Source organism: Nerophis ophidion, linkage group LG17 (assembly GCF_033978795.1).
Source record: "Nerophis ophidion isolate RoL-2023_Sa linkage group LG17, RoL_Noph_v1.0, whole genome shotgun sequence".
Lineage (NCBI taxonomy): Eukaryota > Metazoa > Chordata > Actinopteri > Syngnathiformes > Syngnathidae > Nerophis > Nerophis ophidion.
In genome coordinates, this window is record NC_084627.1 from 48,803,371 (window position 1) to 48,818,739 (window position 15,369).

General features: G+C 42.6%; 1 protein-coding gene across 2 annotated transcripts in view; it reads left to right on the top strand.

Moving 5' to 3' along the window:
- Nucleotides 1–15,369, top strand: part of LOC133536506 (leucine-rich repeat transmembrane neuronal protein 4) — a 268,946-nt gene that overhangs the window by 195,620 nt on the left and 57,957 nt on the right. Inside the window, exon 3 of one of the 2 annotated variants that reach the window (XM_061877087.1) lies at nt 5,076–5,156. The exons of the other annotated variant lie outside the window; for it this stretch is intronic. Coding sequence (XP_061733071.1) covers nt 5,076–5,156 — 81 coding nt within the window. The remainder of the gene's footprint in view (nt 1–5,075; nt 5,157–15,369) is intronic. 2 annotated transcript variants of the gene reach the window in all.

The window sequence follows — 15,369 nt, forward strand, 5'->3', positions numbered from 1 at the left end:
GTGATCTGGACTTTGTAGGTTCTTTGATCCCCTGCACAAGTCGTCAGCCTGCTAACAAGGCTCGTCTGCCAAGGAAGTGCATGATTAAGGCCGGTCGGCTTGGCAGATCTGAAAAGCAAAATCTTTTTGATAACGATCCGCCTTCTGAACTCGGTGGACGGAAAAAAAAAAAAATGTAACTTGCCCAAAAGAAAATCCAAACTGTAATGGCGGTGAATTTGCAAACGAGGGGCTGAGGCACATAAACACGCTCCGTCTAAATAATTCCATTAGAAGACAGTCAATGTTCATTTGGGCCCCAATTAAGACCACTCTCCCGGAGACATGCTGGTCTGATTGAAAGTCAAATTGCAGGAGATTGTGTTTACTTTCTTCGTCTTTTCTTGTTAGGGATTCGAGCAACGTCTCAGGTCTGCTGTCCTCATCCCTTCCTGAAGCTCTCCAATCCTCCTCATGAATAAAGCAGCATGGCCTCGGGTTGATTCTTGGAACGGGAAACACAATTATTGTAAACTTCAGGTCCAACTCTTGACTTTGAGCGGGACCGGGGGAACTTTTTATGATCATTAAATATATGGTTGACGTCCGTGTTGCCTTTTGTACGAACCCCGTTTCCATATGAGTTGGGAAATTGTGTTTGATGTAAATATAAACAGAATACAAAGATTTGCAAATCCTTTTCAACCCATATTCAGTTGAATATGCTACAAAGACAACATATTTGATGTTCAAACTCATAAACATTTTTTTTTTCAAATAATCATTAACTTTAGAATTTGATGCCAGCAACACGTGACAAAGAAGTTGGGAAAGGTGGCAAAAAATATTAATAAAGTTGAGGAATGCTCATCAAACACTTATTGGAACATCCCACAGGTGTGCAGGCTAATTGGGAACAGGTGGGTGCCATGATTGGGTATAACTTCAGCTTCCATGAAATGCTAAGTAATTCACAAACAAGGATGGGGCGAGGGTCACCAATTTGTAAGCAAATTGTCGAACAGTTTTAGAACAACATTTCTCAACGAGCTACTGCAAGGAATTTAGGGATTTTACCATCTACGGTCCGTAATATCATCAAAAGGCTCAGAGAATCTGGAGAAATCACTGCACGTAAGCGATGATATTACGGACTTTTGATCCCTCAGGCGGTACTGCATCAAAAATCGTCATCAGTGTGTATAGGATATCACCACATGGGCTGAGGAACACTTCATAAAACTACTTTCACTTAATACAGTTGGTCGCTACATCTGTAAGTGCAAGTTAAAACTCTGCTATGCAAAGCAAAACCTATTTATCAACAACACCCAGGAACGCCCCTGGCTTGGCTAAGTCCGAGCTCATCTAAGATGGACTGATGCAAAGTGGAAAAGTGTTCTGTGGTCTGACGAGACCACATTTCAAATGATATCTCGAAACTGTGGACGTGGTGTCCTCCGGAACAAAGAGGAAAACAACCATCCAGATTGTTATAGGTGCAAAGTTGAAAAGCCAGCATGTGTGATGGTATGGGGGTGCATTAGTGCCCAAGACATGGGTAACTTACACATGTGTGATGGTATGGGGGTGCATTAGTGCCCAAGGCATGGGTAACTTACACATCTGTGAAGGCACCATTAATGCTGAAAGGTACATACAGGTTTTGGAACAACATATGTTGTCATCCAAGCAACGTTATCATGGACGCCCCTGCTTATTTCAGAAAGACAATGCCAAGACACATGTTACAACAGCGTGGTTTTGTAGTAAAAGAGTGCGGGTACTTTCCTGGTCCGCCTGCAGCCCAGACCTGTCTCCCATGGAAAATGTGTGGCGCATTATGAAGCGTAAAATAGGACATTGGAGACCCCGGACTGTTGAACGACTGAAGCTCTACATAAAACAAGAATGAGAAAGAATTCTGCTTTGAAAGCTTCAACAATTAGTTTCCTCAGTTTTTTCAAAGAAAAGGTGATGTAACACAGTGGTGAACATGCCCTTTCCCAACTACTTTGGCACGTGTTGCAGCCATGAAATAAATTAATGATTATTTGCACAAAAAAAATAAGTTTATGAGTTAGAACATCAAATATGTTGTCTTTGTAGCATATTCAAATGAATATGGGTTGAAAATGATTTGCAAATCATTGTATTCTGTTTATATTTACATCAAACACAATTTCCCAACTTATATGGAAACGGGGTTTGTAGTAAAACCTTAAAGTCACATCTAAAGTGCACAGAAAGCCAGTACAGGCGTAATATGATCAAACTTTCTTGTTTTTGTCAAAAGTCTAGCAGCCGCATTTTGTACCAAATATATATTTTATCCTCCAGATATATTAGTGAGTATTGTGGCCAAACAGCTCAGTTTTTGTTTCATCTAAACACAGAACCTTCCTCCTTATCTTTGCCAAAGTGATGTCAAAATGATTGGAAACTCAAGACAGCCATGACATAATGTCCTTCACAAATGTTGACCACAACTGTATATTCATGCCAATGCAATCCCGGCTGTTAAAGGAGACGAGCAAAGAAATTCCGGAACTTTTCAGCCGTGACTAAATCTCCAGGTTGAAGTGTTCCGACGTTCTACCCTCTGTTGTGTTTTCCTGACAAGTGTTTTCTTATCTTGACTGCTTGGATGTTTTATCTGCGAAGGAAGAGGCAGGGCATCAGGGTCTCATCATGATCCTGGAAAGCTTGTGCCGCCTCAAGGCCTCACATGACAGTATTATTTTGCAGAAAACTAAGGCTGCTCCTGCAGTGTCATGTTCCAGGAACTGACACTATTGCTAGACAGAGCCATATTGCTGTATCGTATTTGCACAAAGTGAGTGGAATTGTATTTACTGCGTAGTCTGTGTTGTATGCAGTCCTGGTCAAAAGTTTACGTACACTTGTGAAGGACATAATGTCATGGCTGTCTTGAGTTTCCGATAATTTCTACAACTTTAATTTTTGTGATAGAGTGATTGGAGCACATACTTGCTGGTTACAAAAAAAAATCATGAAGTTTGGTTATTTGATGAATTTATTATGGGTCTACTGAAAATGTGACTAGGTCAAAAGTATACATACAGCAATGTTAATATTATTTTTCATGCAGAGGTGGGTAGTAATGCGCTACATTTACTCCGTTACATCTACTTGAGTAACTTTTGGGATAAATTTTACTTCTAAGAGTAGTTTTTATGCAACATACTTTTACTTTTACTTGAGTATATTTATAGAGAAGAAACACTACTTTTACTCCGCTCCATTTATCTACAATCAGCTCGTTACTCGCTACTTTTGTTTTATCGATCTGTTAATGCACGCTTTGTTTGTTTTGATTTTGTCAGACACGCATTCAAAGTAGGAACTACGCATGCCTGCGTTTCACCAATCAAATGCAGTCACTGGTGACGTTGGACCAATCAAACAAAACCAGGCGGTCACGTGACCGTCACAGGTCGAATCCAACTTAAAAAAGTTGAAATACGTATTGGGGTGTTACCATTTAGTGGTCAATTGTACAGAATATGTACTGTACTGTGCAATCTACTAATAAATGTTTCAATCAATCAATCAAAAGTGTAAAGGAAAAAAGACACTTTTTATTCCAACCGTACTTCCCGTCAAAAGCCTAAAGACTGATCGCACAGTTCCTGTCTTCACAATAAAAGCGCCGCTCCATCGCGCCTGCGCTAACAAAATAAGAGTCTCCGAAAGCCAGCGCAAACAAGCTAGCAAACTACGGAGTTTGCCGCCAATGTATTTCTTGTAAAGTGTATAAAAACGAATATGGAAGCTGGACAAATAAGATGCCAAAAACCAACGACTTTCATGTGGTATTAGACAGGAAGGAGGAACTTTTTTTCTCCTCCATTTGAAAACGTGGACATTATCAGCACTATACCGTCTGATTCCAATCAATGCAAGTCATCAGAATCAGGTAATACACCAACTTATATTCTTGTCTTCATGAAAAATAGGAATCCATATGTTAAACATGCATGTATATTCATTAAAACACCTTTAACATGTCAACAAAAACGGCAAAATATATAACTAAATTACATATATATATATATATATATATATATATATATATGATATGTGTGTGTATGTATATATGAGGTAGATCACCTCGACATGGTCATTTATTAAGTAATTGATTAACGTTGAAAAACTTATTGGGGTGTTACCATTTAGTGGTCAATTGTAAGGAATATGTACTGTACTGTGCAATCTACTAATACAAGTTTCAATTAATCAATCAATCAATCAATCAATCGATGGATGCCTACTGAGCCTATAGTGCTGTTAAGTTATTGTGGCTCAATTTGCCTTATTTTTTTTTATTTTAATGTATTATTATTTAATATATAATATTCTTTTAGTTGCTTAAGAGATATTCCTGACTATGAATTTGCTCATTGCTATTTTTATGTTTTTGTGCATTACTTGTTGCCGTAATTATTGAACGAACAGGTTACTCATCAGTTACTCAGTACTTGAGTAGTTTTTTCACAACATACTTTTTACTTTTACTCAAGTAAATATTTGGGTGACTACTCCTTACTTTTACTTGCGTAATAAATCTCTAAAGTAACAGTACTCTTACTTGAGTACAATTTCTGGCTACTCTACCCACCTCTTACGTGTCCCTTGGCAAGTTTCACAGCAATAAGGCCCTTTTGGTAGCCATCCACAAGCTTCTGGATGCATTTTTGACCACTCCTCTTCGGCTAAATGTGTTGGTTTTCTGACATGGACTTGTTTCTTCAGCATTGTCCACACGTTCTCGTCAGGATTTTGGGAAGGCCATTCTAAAGCCTTCATTTTAGCCTGATTTAGCCCTTCCTTTACCACTTTAGACATGTCTTTGGGGTCATTGTCCTGTTGGAACTACGCCCAAGACCCCAACCTCCAGGCTGATGATTTTAGGTTGTCCTGAAAAATTTGGAGATAATCCTCCTTTTTCATGGTCCCATTTACTCTCTATAAAGCACCAGTTCCATTGGCAGCAAAACATAATACTACCACCACCATGCTTGACGGTAGATATAGTGTTCCTGGGATTAAACGCCTGACCTTTTCTCCTCCAGTGTCATAACAGTGGGGTCGCAGCTTACTGCAAGGTTTGTTCTCCCGGGATGCAATCGGACTATTCCGGACAAGGCTTGCAGGTAGGAACATATTTAATTATTCAACTAACACTCAACAAAGTACAAAGCAGAAAATTACCCGAGGGCAAGCGGAAGCTAAGGCAAAAATACTTAGGACATGAAACTATGGACATGAAAACCTCACTAAACTGTGATTTGAAACAAATAGCATTAACTATGGAATTGGTCATGAATACGAGCAACATGAACTATGGTATCGCATGAAACAAGCAATAACGCCAGACCGACTGACTGGCAAAGACAGGCTTAAATAATTGACTCTTGATTAGAACAGGTGCGTGTCCAGAACACCAGAGGAAGGTGAAACTAATAAGTCGCCAATGAAACTACAAACCCCGTTTCCATATGAGTTGGGAAATTGTGTTAGATGTAAATATAAACAGAATACAGTGATTTGCAAATCCTTTTCAACCCATATTCAGTTGAATATGCTACAAAGACAAGATATTTGATGTAAAAATTCATAAACTTTATTTTTTGTTGCATATAGTAATTAACTTAGAATTTCATGGCTGCAACACGTGCCAAAGTAGTTGGGAAAGGGCATGTTCACCGCTGTGTTACATCACCTTTTCTTTTAACAACACTCAATAAATGTTTGGGAACTGAGGAAACTAATCGTTGAAACTTTGAAAGTGGATTTCTTTCCCATTCTTGTTTTATGTAGAGCTTCAGTCGTTCAACAGTCGGGGGTCTCCGCTGTCGTATTTTACGCTTCATAATGCACCACACATTTACGATGGGAGACAGGTCTGGACTGCAGGCGGGCCAGGAAAGTACCCACACTCTTTTTTAACGAAGCTAGGCTGTTGTAACACGTGCTGAATAAGGCTTGGCATTGACTTGCTGAAATAAGCAGGGGCGTCCATGAAAAAGACGGCGCTTAGATGGCAGCATATGTTGTTCCAAAACCAGTATGTACCTTTCAGCTTTAATGGTGCCTTCACAGATGTGTAAGTTGCCCATGCCTTGGGCACTAATGCACCCCCATACCATTACAGATGCTGGCTTTTCAACTTTGCGTCGATGACAGTCTGGATGGTTCGCTTCCCCTTTGGTCCCGATGACACAATGTCGAATATTTCCAAAAACAATTTGAAATGTGGACTCGACAGACCACAGAACACTTTTCTACTTTGCATCAGTGCATCTTAGATGATCTCGGGCCCAGAGAAGCCGGCGGTGTTTCTGGATGTTGTTGATAAATGGCTTTCTCTTTGCTTAGACTTGCACTTACAGATGTAGCAATAAACTGTATTTAATGAAAGTGGTTTTCTGAAGTGTTCCTGAGCCCATGTGGTGATATCCTTTAGAGATTGATGTCAGTTTTTGATACAGTGCCGTCTGAGGGATCGAAGGTCACGGTCATTTAACGTTGGTTTCCGGCCATGCTGCTTACATGGAGTGATTTTTCCCGATTCTCTGAACCTTTTGATGATATTATGGACCGTAGTTGTTGAAGTCCCTAAATTTCTTTAAATGGCACTTTGAGAAAGGTTGTTCTTAAACTGTTTGACTATTTGCTCACGCAGTTGTGGACAAAGGGGTGTACCTCGCCCCATCCTTTCTTGTGAAAGACTGAACATTTTTTGGGAAGCTGTTTTTATAGCCAATCATGGCACCCACCTGTTCCCAATTAGCCTGCACACCTGTGGGATGTTTCAAATAAGTGTTTGATGAGCATTTGCCACCTTTCCCAACTTCTTTGTCACGTGTTGCTGGCATCAAATTCTAAAGTTAATGATTATTTGCACAAAAAAAAAATGTGTATCAGTTTGAACATCAAATATGTTGTCTTTGTAGCATATTCAACTGAATATGGGTTGAAAATGATTTGCAAATCATTGTATTCTGTTTATATTTACATCCAACACAATTTCCCAACTCATATGGAAACAGGGTTTGGAAAACAAACGAGGGTGCACAAAAGCAGGAACTAATGAAAATAACTAAAGCATGATCCAGACTACAGATCATGACGTCCAGAATATGCCTAGTGGTTAGAGTGTCCGCCCTGAGATCGGTAGGTTGTGAGTTCAAACCCCGGCCGAGTCATACCAAAGACTATAAAAATGGGACCCGTTACCTCCCTGCTTGGCACTCAGCATCAAAGGTTAGAATTGGGGGTTAAATCGCCATAAATGAATTCCCGGGCGCTGCCATATCCGCTGCTGCTCATTGCTCCCCTCACCAGGGGGCGATCAAGGGTGGTGGCTCAAATGCAGGGAATAATTTTGCCACATCTAGTGTGTGTGTGACAATCTTTGGTACTTTATTTACTTTATATTGCTGGGTATTGTGGCCAAACAGCTTGATTTGTGTTACATCTGACATCACATGGACAAAGATAAGACCTTCTGGAGGAAAGTTCAGTGGTGCTGTATGTATACTTTTGACCCAGCAGACCAATAGACCCATAATAAATTTATAAAAGAACCAAACTTCATGAATGTTTTTTGTGACCAATCAATCAATCAATCAATGTTTACTTATCCATCCATCCATCCATTTTCTACCGCTTATTCTCTTTTGGAGTCGCGGGGGGCGCTGGCGCCTATCTCAGCTACAATCGGGCGGAAGGCGGGGTACACCCTGGACAAGTCGCCACCTCATCGCAGGGCCAACACAGATAGACAGACAACATTCACACTCACATTCACACACTAGGGACCATTTAGTGTTGCCAATCAACCTATCCCCAGGTGCATGTCTTTGGAAGTGGGAGGGGCCTATCCCCAGGTGCATGTCTTTGGAGGTGGGAGGAAGCCGGAGTACCCGGAGGGAACCCACGCAGTCACGGGGAGAACATGCAAACTCCACACAGAAAGATCCCGAGCCTGGATTTGAACCCAGGACTGCAGGAACCTCGTATTGTGAGGCAGACGCACTAACCACTCTACCACCGTGAAGCCCTATGTTTACTTATATAGCCCTAAATCACTAGTGTCTCAAAGGGCTGCACAAACCACCACAACATCCTCGGTAGGCCCACATAAGGGCAAGGAAAACTCACACCCAGTGGGACGTCGGTGACAATGATGACTATGAGGACCTTGGAGAGGAGGAAAGCAATGGATGTCGAGCGGGTCTAACATGATACTGTGAAAGTTCAATCCATAAGGGATCCAACACAGTCGCAAGAGTCCAGTCCAAAGCGGATCCAACACAGCAGCGAGAGTCCCGTTCACAGCGGAGCCAGCAGGAAACCATCCCAAGCGGAGGCGGATCAGCAGCGCAGAGATGTCCCCAGCCGATACACCGGCGAGCAGTACATGGCCACCGGATCGGACCGGACCCCCTCCACATGGGTGGGGGGGACATAGGAGAAAAAGAAAAGAAACGGCAGATCAACTGGTCTAAAAAGGGAGTCTATTTAAAGGCTAGAGTATACAAATGAGTTTTAAGGTGAGACTTAAATGCTTCTACTGAGGTGGCATCTCGAACTGTTACCGGGAGGGCATTCCAGAGTACTGGAGCCCAAAATGAAAAAGCTCCAACAAATATGTGCTCCAATCACAAAAAAAATAAGAGTTGTAGAAATGATTGGAAACTCAAGACATGATGTTCTTTACAGGTGTATGTAAACTTTTGACCACGACTGTACACACGTGCAGTATATATATTGGCTCTGTAGGGCTGAGTGAGTCACTTCTCTGCAAATCATGACATATAAGCAGTGGTTCATTCAGTTTATAATTTTTTTATTTTAAATATTTCCTTTGAAGTACTTTGCACATCACAAGGAATAAGACATGGACGTGCATCCAGTCAGCAGAGAACATAAAACTAACACATGTCTGCCATCCAGATGCACTGCAACCCACATGCTAATGACTTAATATCAGTCCTCCCCCAGCATGGAGGCGTGGGTGTGCAGATTGTCCCCTAGTCACTTCACTCTGTTAGATAACCTAGCATGAGAGCTTTTACACATTCTACCAATATTTTATGTAGTAATATATATGATTACGCTATATAGTTACCCACAACCAGTGAAGTTGGCACGTTGTGTCATTGGTAAATAAAAACAGAATACAATTTTTTTGCAAATCCGGTTCAACTTATATTCAAATTGAACAAACTGCAGACAAGATACTGTCAGGCTTGCCACTGAGAGTTTGTTTGTGTTTTAATTTTTCTCTTGTGTGTTTACTATTTCCTGTTCTTAGTTCCTGTCAGTACTCTTAATTTGGTTCAGCTTCTTGTTTGTGTCCCTGAGTGCTTTGTTTCCCCTCAGTTGCGGCTGATTGGCACCTGGCCACACCTGGTGTCAATCAGCCCGCACTTTTTTGTAGCTGCTTTGTCTTCCAGTCAGTGCTGGATTATTGTCTTGTCGATGACTGCCGTATTGTCGCTCCTATCGTGTCGTTTCGGTATCTGTTTGTAGCTTTTTTGTTTGCTGCTTCCGTTTTGTTTTCACTCTACAAGTAAGGACTTCTGTTTTCCCGTTTGCTAACCATTAGCTTCGACGCTAGGCCCCTTTTTTTTCTTGCTAGCTTCCATGCTAAAGACCCTTTTGTTTTTTATCCGCCTCGTGCTCGTCTTCTGTTAATACCCTTTTGTTTGTTCTTATTCTAATATTTTAATTAAATCATGTTTTCCTGTTCAATGCCTGCCTCCGTCTCTGCATCTTAAGGTTCGTCACAAACAAACTTTGACAGATACTTGACAACTGAACTGTAAAACTACATTTTTTTGCAGATTATGCTCATTTTGAATTTGGTGCCTGCAGCATGTTTAAAAAAAAGCTGGCACAAGTGGCAAAAAGACAGAAAATGCCGTTGTTCAAACTGAGAAACTATTGGGTTTTTTAAAGCAAATAATCATTAAGTTAGAATTTAATGGCAGAAACGAATTGTTACATGGACTTTCCTTTTAACAACACCCTGTAAATGTTTGAGAACGGAGGAGACACATTTTTGAAGCTTTTCAGGTGGAATTATTTCCCATTCTTGCTTGATGTACAGCTTAAGTTGTTCAACAGTCCGGGGTCTCTGTTGTGGTATTTTAGGCTTCATAATGTGCCACACATTTTCAATGGGAGACATGGCTTGACTCCAAGCAGGCATGTCTAGTACCCGCACTATTTTGCTACAAAGCCACGCTTTTGTAACACGTGGCTTGGCCTTGTCTTGCTGAAATAAGCAGGGGCGTCCATGTTAACGTTGCTTGGATGGCAACATATGTTGCTCCAAAACCTGTATGTACCTTTCAGCTCTAATGGTGCCTTCACAGATGTGTAAGTTACCCATGCCTTGGGCACTAATGCACCCCCATACCATCACACATGTGTAAGTTACCCATGTCTTGGGCACTAATACACCCCCATACCATCACACATGTGTAAGTTACCCATGTCTTGGCCACTAATACACCCCCATACCATCACACATGTGTAAGTTACCCATGTCTTGGGCACTAATACACCCCCATACCATCACACATGTGTAAGTTACCCATGCCTTGGGCACTAATGCACCCCTATACCATCACACATGTGTAAGTTACCCATGCCTTGGGCACTAATACACCCCCATACCATCACACATGTGTAAGTTACCCATGTCTTGGGCACTAATACACCCCCATACCATCACACATGTGTAAGTTACCCATGCCTTGGGCACTAATACACCCCCATACCATCACACATGTGTAAGTTATCCATGTCTTGGGCACTAATACACCCCCATACCATCACACATGTGTAAGTTACCCATGCCTTGGGCACTAATACACCCCCATACCATCACACATGTGTAAGTTACCCATGCCTTGGGCACTAATACACCCCCATACCATCACACATGTGTAATTTACCCATGCCTTGGGCACTAATACACCCCCATACCATCACACATGTGTAAGTTACCCATGCCTTGGGCACTAATACACCCCCATACCATCACACATGTGTAAGTTACCCATGCCTTGGGCACTAATACACCCCCATACCATCACACATGTGTAAGTTACCCATGCCTTGGGCACTAATACACCCCCATACCATCACACATGTGTAATTTACCCATGCCTTGGGCACTAATACACCCCCATACCATCACACATGTGTAAGTTACCCATGTCTTGGGCACTAATACACCCCCATACCATCACACATGTGTAAGTTACCCATGTCTTGGGCACTAATACACCCCCATACCATCACACATGTGTAAGTTACCCATGTCTTGGGCACTAATACACCCCCATACCATCACACGTGTGTAAGTTACCCATGTCTTGGGCACTAATACAACCCCATACCATCACACGTGTGTAAGTTACCCATGCCTTGGGCACTAATACACCCCCATACCATCACACATGTGTAAGTTATCCATGTCTTGGGCACTAATACACCCCCATACCATCACACATGTGTAAGTTACCCATGCCTTGGGCACTAATACACCCCCATACCATCACACATGTGTAAGTTACCCATGCCTTGGGCACTAATACACCCCCATACCATCACACATGTGTAAGTTACCCATGTCTTGGGCACTAATACACCCCCATACCATCACACATGTGTAAGTTACCCATGTCTTGGGCACTAATACACCCCCATACCATCACACATGTGTAAGTTACCCATGTCTTGGGCACTAATACACCCCCATACCATCACACATGTGTAAGTTACCCATGCCTTGGGCACTAATACACCCCCATACCATCACACATGTGTAAGCTACCCATGTCTTGGGCACTAATGCACCCCCATACCATCACACATGTGTAAGTTACCCATGCCTTGGGCACTAATGCACCCCCATACCATCACACATGTGTAAGTTACCCATGTCTTGGGCACTAATACACCCCCATACCATCACACATGTGTAAGTTACCCATGTCTTGGGCACTAATACACCCCCATACCATCACAGATGTGTAAGTTACCCATGTCTTGGGCACTAATACACCCCCATACCATCACACATGTGTAAGTTACCCATGCCTTGGGCACTAATACACCCCCATACCATCACACATGTGTAAGTTACCCATGTCTTGGGCACTAATACACCCCCATACCATCACACATGTGTAAGTTACCCATGCCTTGGGCACTAATACACCCCCATACCATCACACATGTGTAAGTTACCCATGCCTTGGGCACTAATACACCCCCATACCATCACACATGTGTAAGTTACCCATGTCTTGGGCACTAATACACCCCCATACCATCACACATGTGTAAGTTACCCATGCCTTGGGCACTAATACACCCCCATACCATCACACATGTGTAAGTTACCCATGCCTTGGGCACTAATACACCCCCATACCATCACACATGTGTAAGTTACCCATGTCTTGGGCACTAATACACCCCCATACCATCACACATGTGTAAGTTACCCATGTCTTGGGCACTAATACACCCCCATACCATCACACATGTGTAAGTTACCCATGCCTTGGGCACTAATACACCCCCATACCATCACACATGTGTAAGTTACCCATGTCTTGGGCACTAATACACCCCCATACCATCACACATGTGTAAGTTACCCATGCCTTGGGCACTAATGCACCCCCATACCATCACACATGTGTAAGTTACCCATGTCTTGGGCACTAATACACCCCCATACCATCACACGTGTAAGTTACCCATGTCTTGGGCACTAATACACCCCCATACCATCACACATGTGTAAGTTACCCATGTCTTGGGCACTAATACACCCCCATACCATCACACATGTGTAAGTTACCCATGCCTTGGGCACTAATACACCCCCATACCATCACACATGTGTAAGTTACCCATGTCTTGGGCACTAATACACCCCCATACCATCACACATGTGTAAGTTACCCATGTCTTGGGCACTAATACACCCCCATACCATCACACATGTGTAAGTTACCCATGTCTTGGGCACTAATACACCCCCATACCATCACACATGTGTAAGTTACCCATGCCTTGGGCACTAATACACCCCCATACCATCACACATGTGTAAGTTACCCATGCCTTGGGCACTAATACACCCCCATACCATCACACATGTGTAAGTTACCCATGCCTTGGGCACTAATACACCCCCATACCATCACACATGTGTAAGTTACCCATGCCTTGGGCACTAATGCACCCCCATACCATCACACATGTGTAAGTTACCCATGTCTTGGGCACTAATACACCCCCATACCATCACACATGTGTAAGTTACCCATGCCTTGGGCACTAATACACCCCCATACCATCACACATGTGTAAGTTACCCATGCCTTGGGCACTAATGCACCCCCATACCATCACACATGTGTAAGTTACCCATGTCCTGGGCACTAATACACCCCCATACCATCACACATGTGTAAGTTACCCATGTCTTGGGCACTAATACACCCCCATACCATCACACATGTGTAAGTTACCCATGCCTTGGGCACTAATACACCCCCATACCATCACACATGTGTAAGTTACCCATGCCTTGGGCACTAATACACCCCCATACCATCACACATGTGTAAGTTACCCATGCCTTGGGCACTAATACACCCCCATACCATCACACATGTGTAAGTTACCCATGTCTTGGGCACTAATACCCCCATACCATCACACATGTGTAAGTTACCCATGCCTTGGGCACTAATGCACCCCCATACCATCACAAATGCTGGCTTTTGAACTTTGCGTCTAGAACAATCCGGATGGTTCTTTTCCTCTTTGTTCCGGAGGACACGACGTCCACAGTTTCAAAAAACAATTTATAATGTGGACTCGTCAGACCACAGAACACTTTTCCACTTTGCATCAGTCCATCTTAGATGAGCTTGGGCCCTGTGTTTCTGGGTGTTGTTGATAAATGGCTTTCGCTTTGCACAGTAGAGTTTCTTACTTGCACTTGCAGATGTGGCAACCAACTGTAGTTACTGACTGTAGTTTTCTGAAGTGTTCCTGAGCCCATGTGGTGATGATATCCTTTACACACCAATGTCGCTTTTTGATGCATATCGCCTTGGTGATCGAAGGTCCGTAAGGTCATTGCTTACGTGCAGTGATTTCTCCAGATTCTCTGATCCTTTTGATGATATTACGGAACGTAGATGGTGGTTGGGGGGCGGGTTTAAGAGGGGAGAAGTATATTTAAAGCTAGAATTTACCAAGTCAAGTATTTCATATGTATACATATATATATATACATATAAATATATATATATGGCCTACCGAGGATGTCGTAGTGGTTTGTGTTGTAGTTTGTGCAGCCCTTTGAGACACTAGTGATTTAGGAATATATAAGTAAACATTGATTGATTGATTGATATATAAGAGAAATACTTGACTTTCAGTGTTCATTTATTTACACATACACACACACACATAACACTCATCTACTCATTGTTGAGTTAAGGGTTGAATTGTCTATCCTTGTTCTATTCTCTGTCACTATTTTTCTTACCATGCTGAACACCCTCTCTGATAATGCATTGCTGTGTGGCACGCACAAAAGTGCTTTCATCAAATGTACTAGAGTCTGGAGTCTTCCATCTCTCCCTAGCATGGCCCAAAACCGGTCAAGTTGTGCTTCCTGGCAAAGATCTTCACTGCCAAGCACTTGGTAGTCCACTACTTCTTCCTGGAGGCCATCCAGGTCCAATCTCAGCTGCGGCTTGGAACTTACAAGCGTATTTCTTCATCTTACTTGTCGTCAGCGTCGCCATGGCTGTATCTTCCTCGTTCTTCTGCTTCGTCCCCTTGTTGTTTGCGCAGTTGTGCACTGCACTCTCTAAAAGCCGTAGATGTTATTGTCACATATACATGTACAGTAGATGGCAGTATTGTCCTGCTTAAGAGTGTCACAACATTGCTGTTTACGGCAGACAAACTGCTTTAAGGTAGACGAAAACGTGACTGCTGTTGTTGTGTGTTGTTACCGCACTGGGAGGACGTTAATGAAACTGCCAATAAACCCACATAAGAAAGTAATAACTCGCCCTCGATCATTCTACAGTTATAACGCAAAACCGGCCAAGATTTGCTTCCTGACAAAGATCTTCACTGCCAAGCACTTGGTAGTCCACTACTTCTTCCCGGAGGCTATCCAGGTCCAATCGCAGCTGCGGCTTGGAACTTACAAGCGTATTTCTTCATCGTACTTGTTGTTGTCGTCGCCATGGCTGTATCTTCCTTGTTCTTCTGCTTCTGCACTCTCTAAAAGCCGTA